At 41.6% G+C, this 10,193-nt stretch overlaps 1 protein-coding gene across 1 annotated transcript; it reads left to right on the forward strand.

Annotated features, from left to right (window-relative positions):
• The first annotated feature begins 8,243 nt into the window (after nt 1–8,243).
• Nucleotides 8,244–9,197, forward strand: LOC123949412 (olfactory receptor 56A4-like). Its single transcript, XM_046016841.1, has one exon. The coding sequence runs from the start codon at nt 8,256–8,258 to the stop codon at nt 9,195–9,197; it is 942 nt and encodes a 313-aa protein (XP_045872797.1). The 5' UTR covers nt 8,244–8,255.
• Nucleotides 9,198–10,193: the final 996 nt, after the last annotated feature.

Below are 10,193 nucleotides of genomic sequence, written 5' to 3' on the forward strand. Positions count from 1 at the left end.
TCTGTTCATGTCCTCTGCCCATTTCTTGATTGGATTGTTTGTTCTTTGGGTGTTGAGTTTGCTAAGTTCCTTATAGATGCCGCCAGTTTTGTTTTTGTTTTTCAACATTTCCTTAGCAATTCAGGGTCTCTTCTGATTCCATACAAATTTGAGGATTATTTGCTCCAGCTCTTTGAAAAATACCAGTGGAATTTTGATCGGAATGGCATTAAAAGTATAGATTGCTCTAGGCAGTATAGACATTTTAACAATGTTTATTCTTCCAATCCAAGAGCATGGAATGGTCTTCCATATTTTTGTGTCTTCTTCAATTTCTTTCATGAGCGTTCTGTAGTTCCTCGAGTACAGGTCCTTTACCTCTTTGGTTAGGTTGATTCCCAGGTATCTTATGGTTCTTGGTGCTGTAGTAAATGGAATCGATTCTCTAATTTCCCTTTCTGTATTTTCATTGTTAGTGTATAAGAAAGCCACTGAATTCTGTACATTGACTTTGTACCTGCCACGTTACTGAATTGCTATGAGTTCTAGTAGTTTGGGGGTGGAGTCTTTGGGGTTTTCCATATAAAGAATCATGTCATCTGCGAAGAGAGAGAGTTTGACTTCTTCCTTGCCAATTTGGATACCTTTTATTTCTCTTTGTTGTCTGATTGCCGTTGCTAGAACTTCTAATACTATGTTGAACAAGAGTGGTGAGAGTGGGCATCCTTGTCATGTTCCTGATCTCAACGGGAAGGCTGCAAGCTTTTTCCCATTGAGGATGATATTTGCTGTGGGTCTTTCATAGATAGATTTTATGAAGTTCAGGAATGTTCCCTCTATCCCTATACTTTGAAGTATTTTCATCAGGAACAGATGCTGGATTTTGTCAAATGCTTTTTCTGCATCAATTGAGAGGACCATGTGGTTCTTCTCTCTTCTCTTATTGATTTGTTCTATCACATTGATTGATTTGCGAATGTTGAACCAACCTTGCAACCCAGGGATGAATCCCACCTGGTCATGGTGGATAATCTTTTTAATGTGCTGCTGGATCCTGTTTGCTAGGATCTTGTTGAGATAGACCAGTGGAACAGAGTGGAGAGCCCAGATACGGACCCTCAACTCTATGGTCAAATAATCTTCGACAAAACAGGAAAAAATATTCAATGGAAAAAAGACAGTCTCTTCAGTAAATGGTGCTGGGGAAACTGGACAGTGATATGTAGAAGAATGAAAGTCGACCATTCTCTTACACCATACACAAAGATAAACTCGAAATGGATAAAAGACATCAACGTGAGACAGGAATCTATCAGAATCCTAGAAGAGAACATAGGCAGTAACCTCTTCAATATCAGCCACAGCAACTTCTTTCAAGATATGTCTCCAAAGGCCAAGGAAACAAAAGCAAAAATGAACTTTTGGGACTTCATCAAGATCAAAAGCTTCTGCACAGCAAAGGAAACAGTCAACAAAACAAAAAGGCAACCCATGGAATGGGAGAAGATATTTGCAAATGACAGTACAGACAAAAGGTTGATATCCAGGATCTATAAAGAACTTCTCAAACTCAACACACACAAAACAGATAATCATATCAAAAAATGGGCAGAAGATATGAACAGACACTTCTCCAATGAAGACATACAAATGGCTATCAGACACAAGAAAAAATGTTCATCATCACTAGCCATCAGGGAGATTCAACTTAAAACCACATTGAGATACCACCTGACACCAGTTAGAATGGCCAAAATTAGCAAGACAGGAAACAACGTGTGTTGGAGTGGTTGTGGAGAAAGGGGAACCCTCTTGCACTGTTGGTGGGAATGCAAGTTAGTGCAGCCACTTTGGAGAACAGTGTGGAGATTCCTCAAGAAATTAAGAATAGAGCTTCCCTATGACCCTGCAATTGCACTGCTGGGTATTTAACCCAAAGATACAGATGTAGTGAAAAGAAGGGCCATCTGTACCCCAATGTTTATTGCAGCAATGGCTACGGTCGCCAAACTGTGGAAAGAACCAAGATGTACTTCAATGGATGAATGGATAAGGAAGATGTGGTCCATATACACAATGGAGTATTATGCCTCCATCAGAAAGGATGAATACCCAACTTTTGTAGCAACATGGACGGGACTGGAAGAGATTATGCTGAGCGAAATAAGTCAAGCAGAGAGAGTCAAGTATCATATGGTCTCACTTATTTGTGGAGCATAACAAATAACATGGAGGATATGGGGAGATGGAGAGGAGAGGGAGTTGAGGGAAACTGGAAGGGGAGATGAACCATGATAGACTATGGACTCTGAAAAACAACCAGAGGGTTTTGAAGGGGCGGGGGGTGGGGGGTGGGAGGTTGAGGAACCAGGTGGTGGGTAATAGGGAGGGCACGTACTGCATGGAGCACTGGGTGTGATGCCAAAACAATGAACACTGTTATGCTGTAAATAAACAAATAAAAAAATAAAATTAAAAAAAAAGAAAATACAAATCATAACAACAGTGAGGTATCACCTTGCATCAGTCATGAGGGCTGGTATCAAAAAGACAAGAAATAACAAGTGTCAGCAAGAAAATGGAGAAAAAGGAACCCTCATGCACTGTTGGTGGGAATGTAAAGTGGCAAAGCCACTGTACAAAACAGTATGGAAGGTCCTCAAAAAATTTAAAATAGAAATACCATAATCTAATAATTCCACTTCTGGGTATTTACTCAAGGAAAACAAAAAACACTAATTCAAAAAGATGTTTTGCAGCATTACTTAAAACGGACAAGATAGGAAGCAACCTAAATGTCTGGGCTGCCTGCTCAGCAGGGAGTCTGCTTCTCTCTCTCTTCTTCTGCCCCCCCTCCCCCTCCCCCTGTTCATGCTCTCTCTGTCTCTCAAATAAATAAAATCTTGAGACAAAAGAAAAAGAATGGGGTCTGATCACTATCTTTACCCCTAGCCCCCAATATTCTAACCTGGATCTTGGGATGTATTCTCAGGGGGTGGTTGAACTGAAGTTCATCAGTCTTTTTGTTAGATGGTAGGTCTTAATTTGATTATATCTGCAAAGACTCTATTTCTACAAGAATTCACACACAGGTACTTGGAGGTACGGACTTCACTATATCACTTTAGGGGACATAATTAAATCCAAAACATGTATTTTGGATTTCTCATCAGAGATTTGTAACTGTAGTTGCTGCCCTTAATATATGTATCTCATTAGGTTGTTATGAGGATTAAATGAAATATAAGGTAATATCCAGAATAATATCACACACACACACACACACACACACACAATCTCTTTAGATTTATTATTATTTCTTGTGTTATCCTTGCTGTGACTTTATATAAAGTTTTAGTCTCCCTCTGTAAGATGACGGCCATTTTTTAATGTACATATTTCAAATATGTAGTGCCTTGTCAAAGTAGGGTAAAAATATTTGTTTAATGAAAAAGTAAAAATTTTATCCTTACAACAAATCTGTGTTGGAAAGTTTGTTATGCCTATATTTCAGATGAGGGAATTGTGGTTCTGAGAGCTGATGACCTTTCTTCAAGGAAAAGCAATGAGAAAGTAGAACAAGAGTTCAAATAGAAACCTCCAATTATCTCTTCCCAATATCCCTATGATCTGATAGTGAAGAGGGATTATTCATTTATAAGAAACATGGGGACCAGGGTGTTTTGCCCAGAGTAAACTGTATGCTCTAGCAACATTCTTTCGCTGAATGATGATTCACTCATGAAATAGTTTTCTTCATTTAGCATATCTATCAACCCTATTTGATGTTGACAAGGTCCTTGGCACTTCAGGCAGGACCTCCAGGTAGCAAGGCAGAGGTGGGAGCAAGAGAGTAGTTAGTGCATGCAGGGAACAAGATTATATTCTATCTACATTCCTGTCCTGAAGTCTCCTCCAGTAGTTGTGGGCAGGAAAGTATAAGACCTAGAACCAGACTGCACTTACTCTCCTCTCTGCAAAATTCCTGTGCTCAAAGACTGAAAGAACCTGCATTTAGCCGAGAATCCCTATCATAAGACACATCTGGGAAGGTCCACAGGAGTGTCGATCTGCTAAGTCCTACTGTGCACCCCTTCAGAGTGGGGGCTGCACTGGTGGCAGTTACACTTGTTCCCAAGGAAATAATGCCAAGTGTTTCTGTGTGGAAGGTGAAGATTGTTAATAGTTGATCTTTATGCAACCACAGTTAAGTAACAGTGTTTAGACCAAGAATGGCCATGAAGGTGAAACCTTGAACATGGGACACATGTGTGTAAACGGCCTCACCCAGGGATTTGCTTGGGTGCAGACCTCGGATGCTCCTGCTGCAGGAGAGGGACTCACAGGGAATGTGCTCTCTGGCCCCCTGGTTGCCCATGGTCCATGCTCCTCTGAGATCCATGCTCCTTTGATGGCTGGAGGTGTCCCTGTGTCACCTCTTCCACAGAGTTATAGGGCTGAGGAGAGTAGTCAGTTCTTCCCCACAGGTGCATGCACATAAATTTTTCTGGAGAAGATTCTCATCACATAGGTTCTGTACCTTTCTTTTCTCAGGGTTTCCTTTAGACTTCTCAAGAGCCTTTGACCTCTCTTGCCCTTATTTTATTGACAGTGCTGAATCAAGCCTTTTACAGTATATTCTCTTGGGAAACAGACCATGGGGCCTCAGGGCCCTAGTGCTTCATAAGAACACCAACTCCCATGAGCAATGGGGAGAGAGGCCACAGTGGAGGCAGAGTTCATAATACCAGCCTCCAGGGTCCTTGGAGGGGCCAGTTTAGTGCTTTCTCCAGCAGCCAGAAACAGCAGCAGTGCAGCCTTCTGAAGCTGGTGAGTTTCAAGCTGGACCAAGCAGGATGATTTGAGGAAGGAGATAATGAGGAGAGGAGGTACTCCAGGACCTTAGTATGTAAAGCAAAAAGAACGCTTTCCATAGGACCTGGTGTACGTGCTGACCCTGCCAAGATGCTTAGATCTGGTATAAGGCTGAGTGGCAGGAACTGACCCAATGCTGTTAGAGATGAGGCTGAGTCATTCTGTGTCCATCCAGGGTTTGCAAACTTCTGTAGACCCAAAGACACTCCCCGCCCCCTGCCACCAACTATCCCATATCATGGCTGGGACACCAAGACCCTGTGCCTGGGTGGTCAGAATCTTCCTTTCTGTGCTCATCTAAATTCACCTATGAGCCAAGGTGATCAGTCTGTTTTCTCATCTGGGCTTGGATATTCTGTTGTAATTTTGTTTAGGCAAGGCTTGTCTGATCTTTCCAGACTGTCAATATATCACTGGCAGAGACCATGTTTGTTCAATAGCACTTAGAACAAGGGTCACCCTTCTGTAAATGTCAGTCTGCCAGTACAAATGAATGGAACTGAATATTGAATATCAGAACAATGCCCCAGATGGCCAACGAGTCCTCATTTCTCAGATTAGGAGACCTCAGTTTCACTGAGGAGAATGCAGAAAGAGAAGAAGGATGGTCCCAGCTCTTAAGGGATTTACTAACAGAGATGAAAGTATATTACCACCTGGGAGAAAATATCAGTGTTACAGGAGGTCTTTATCAGTTAAAAGGTCCTTGATGATGTTCTGGACTCCAGTCTCTCTGCCCACTCATCATCTCTTACACTAAACCTTGTAGATCTCCCCACACCTCAGATATATCCTTCTTCTTTGCCTGCAATGGCCTTCCTTCAGATGTTCATCACTTTTCCTTTGGACTGTTCAGGACTCCCCAGAAGCTTCTACCTTCTGTATGATCCCCTATGTCCCATCTACAACACATCACTTCCCAGCCTCAAATCCTCTGTGCTTCCTTACAGTGTACACGATCATGCCTACTCTCAGGTGGACCTCACACGGCTGCGCCTGCTCACCTTACCCATGTCTCCTGACACTGCTCTCCTGTCTGCTTCCCCCGAAGAACTTAGGATCTACCAGCCCCTAGCATCTTTTTACCAGTCATGCTGAATATCCACATAGATGTTTCGTCTCTTGCCATTGCCTACAAAGAGTAGTCCTCCTTTCCCAGGTGAATATGGCCTCATTTTTGCATCCTTCTTTGATGCTCTCAGCTAATAGTGTCTCTTGGCCTAATAGGGCCTCAGGAAATCATACACCTTTTTTTTCTCCCCACAACAACATCTGAAGTTAAATATCATTTATTGATTTCATGTGAGGAACGTATGTATCACAGAATTTAAATAGCTCTCAGGGTCCTTTAATGTGTGTAATAGGCTTCATTTCTGTTTGAAGCTAAATTTTCAACCATATCACATTGCTTTGTTCATCTGTGTTCATTTGTCTCTTTCCGACTGTTTGTAAGATCATCTTTATCACCACAAGTATACTGTCTTATAAGTGCGTGTAAATCAGTTTTCCTCTGTTAGTTTTTGCCTAATGCATGCTATACATTTGTATGCCTAACATTAAGACTAGGTATAGGGAAGGCACTGACCACTTTCTTGCTTATTCAAGAGATCAGGTCATGCCGAGGATATAGAACTTAAGGTTTGTGGAAAGGACAAGGCTTTACTTAAAAGGTAGTTATGTTTTCTATCCTTTTTATGTCTCTGATTCACATTGAGGGTCATTTGCTAACCACATATGAAAATACAAGGCAGAGTCTATGCATAATTGTCCCTACTTTATTTTAGCCCTTGAATATTTGGTTTGTTTTAAAGCCCTATAAGAGTAGAAAGTGTGTGAAGTGTGTTTGTGTGTGTGTATTCACATGCTTGCATGCACATGCGTGTGTGTGTGTGTGTGTGTGTGTGTGTTGTATAATATATATTTGGGAAGTCTGGGATATTCAAATATTCAAAATGAAAATCTTATCCAATCTATTGGCTCCTATCTTCTGTGGCAGCTAGTCTGATGCCTTGTTTTCTAAATTTAGTCTTTTTGAAGAGATTTATCAGGTACCACAGGTGAACAGGATCAGTAATCCCACCTATACTGATGAGTTACTGCCAGGGATCCCTCTCCTAGTTTACTCTGACTCCCTTGCTGTTTTCTGATTCTTTGGCTGGGACAGCCCTTACTGTCACTCTTCTTTGTACTTGACCACTCTGTTCTTTGTTTAATAGTGAGGGAAATAAGATGGTTTCCAACAAAAGAAATAAGTAAATAAAGCAGATGACTTTATAGAGCATAGATTCTACATGGGTAGAATAATTGGATTTTGGCCACAAGGGATCACAGATAATGTTGCTTACCGGATAAATGGATCCTGTATAGGTTTATATACCTGAAACATTAGTTCCAAATCTACCTTTGGTGAATCTACTGGTATACCCTCAGTACTAACTGTCTGGTGTAGCCCTCAATACTGACTGTCTCTGTTACCAGAATATGAAATTTATAGGTGTTTCTAAAGAATACAAGCCAAAGAAATACTCTAGAACATCACAAAGAGAAAATACAGCAAATAACCCAGTAAGAGTGATAAACTCTATGCTTTTAAGAGTGAAATCCTCTTTGGGACTAGAAGATATTACTGCTATTAGATGGGGTTAAGGGATGCCCTACCTTTAATACAATATTCTTACAGAATGAAAATTAGAAACCCTGAAGTCAGACCTTGTCTGAGTCAATGGAGTAGAGGGCTGGGGTTTCCTGGAAACTTCAGTTCTGCTTAGCTCTGTTAAACAAAACTCTCATAGTTTATTCCTTCTAAATTCCAGAGGAAGGTAAGGCTTAGTTAAAATTGTGCTTGTTGAGGCTAAATAATGTATAGTGGCTGAAAGCAGAGAATTTAGTCAGACTCTTTTTTCATAGTCCTGGCTTCACCACTTACTGACTGTCTAATTTTGATCAAACTACTTCGCTCCTCTGCCTATTCCTTTTAATTACCTGGAAAATTAGGATAATGATATTATTTACTCTTAAGTTTTTTTAAAATTAAATGTGATAGTGAATATAAACATTCAGCATAATGTGTAGCACATGATAACTTCTCAGCTAAAGGTTAGAAATTATTGAGATGGGATGATGATGATGATTTGAAAACTTGAGACGGGTTAAAAGCCCTAATGAAACCCGAGTTTTAATACATGTAGAACACATATGTGATGAGCAATGGGTGTTATCTGCAACAATGAATTCTTGAACACTACATCAAAAACTAATAATGTACTTACTATATGTTGGCTAACTGAATATAATAAGAAAAAGAGAGAGAGAGAAAAAAGAACTCATACTTTATATATTGATGTATTTTTGTTCTCCTTTTGAAGGGACTCTGGATTTTTAGCTTGTTCAGGATACTTTATATGGCTTTTCCCAGCAACTACTCCACTGCTCCTGTTACTGAATTTCTCCTCATCTGCTTCCCTAACTACCAGAGTTGGCAACACTGGTTGTCCCTGCCCCTCAGCCTCCTCTTCCTTCTGGCCATGGGGGCCAATGCCACCCTGCTGATCACAATCTGGCTGGAGGCCTCTCTTCATGAGCCCATGTACTACCTGCTCAGCCTTCTCTCCCTGTTGGACATTGTGCTCTGCCTGACGGTCATCCCCAAGGTCCTGGCCATCTTCTGGTTTGATCTCAGGTCCATCAGCTTCTCAGCCTGCTTTCTCCAGATGTTCATCATGAATTGCTTCCTTGCCATGGAGTCCTGTACATTCATGGTCATGGCCTATGACCGCTATGTGGCCATCTGCCACCCACTACGATACACAACCATCATCACTGACCAATTTGTGATTAAAGCTACGATCTTTGTTGTGGCCCGGAGCGGCTTCTTTTTTCTTCCTGTTCCAGTTCTTTCTTCTCGACTCAGATACTGTGCAGAGAACATCATCAAGAACTGTATCTGCACTAACCTCTCTGTGTCCAAACTCTCTTGTGATGACATCACCTTCAACCGGCTCTACCAATTTGTGGCAGGCTGGACCCTACTGGGCTCTGACCTCATTCTAATAGTTCTGTCCTACTCCTTCATCCTGAAAGCTGTGCTAAAGATCAAGGCTGAGGGTGCTGCGGCCAAGGCCCTGAGCACATGTGGTTCCCACTTCATCCTCATCCTCTTCTTCAGCACAGTCCTGCTAGTTCTGGTCATCACTAACCTGGCCAGGAAGAAGATTCCCCCAGATGTCCCTATCCTGCTCAACATCCTGCACCACCTCATCCCCCCAGCTCTGAACCCCATTGTTTATGGTGTGAGAACCAAGGAGATCAAGCAGGGAATCCAGAAGCTGCTGAGAAGGTTGTAAGAGGTAAAATGGATCAGATCCACCTTTGGAATTGTTAGTAGAGCTCAGGAATTATTTTTATGTTGGAAAGGAAATTTTACTTTTTAATCCCAGAATGAGTTCTGATTCTTTTTATCTCAGACAACAATGAAAACATTCTGTGAATCCTTGTTTCCTCCTGCTTCAAAGGAAACCATCTCTCCTGGATTCTGTGGTCACTTGCAAATTTGCCCTGACTGACTCCTTATCTGAGGGTCTTGCCAAGCCTTAGCCAAGTGGAACTGGATTGGAGTGGGAGTGTTCGGCCCCTAAGAAACAAACTTTATACTTAAAGAAATCTGCCTGTTCCGATTTGCAAAGAACACAGATGACTCTCCTGCGTCCTGTTTCAGACATGTCTTTTGTGTTGTGAGGGGTTGATTGGGCTGAAGTAAGGACATTCAATCAGAATTTTGGTTTTTGGGGTTGAGTGCTTTATTGTGAATATCCCTGACTCTCTTTTTTGGCACCTGTGGCAGATGTGTCGTCTCCTGGCTCCTCAGATCCTTAATAGGGGTTGACTCTATTAAGGTTTTCCATTTGTGCAACTTCCCTGTGAGCATCTTCTCCTACTCACCTTCCCTCCTTCCTTCCCTTCCTCCTTTCCTTCTTTCTTTCCTTCCTTCCTTCTTTCTGTCCATCCCCTCTCTCTTTCTATCTCTCTCCCCTCTCTCTTTCTCTTTCCCTTCCTTCCTTCCTTCCGAGATTTTTTGTTCAGATTTTTATTTGTAGAGGAGATAGAAAATCTTCTAGTGTTTTTTTTTGGGGGGGAGGGGTAGACTTGTATTGTTTGAAGTGTTTTATGTTCTTTACCTCATTATCTTCACGACTCTGTAATCCTCACTTTATCCCATATCCCTCCAATAAGGAACTTAGAATGTTACATCACATTTCAGGCACCATCCCTCCCCGACTATGACTTGTGCATCCTAGGCACAACTCAGCTGTCCAGTTCATTCCTTCTATTGCCATGTTTGC

The sequence above is a fragment of the Meles meles genome, chromosome 8 (genome assembly GCF_922984935.1).
Source record: "Meles meles chromosome 8, mMelMel3.1 paternal haplotype, whole genome shotgun sequence".
Classification (NCBI taxonomy): domain Eukaryota; kingdom Metazoa; phylum Chordata; class Mammalia; order Carnivora; family Mustelidae; genus Meles; species Meles meles.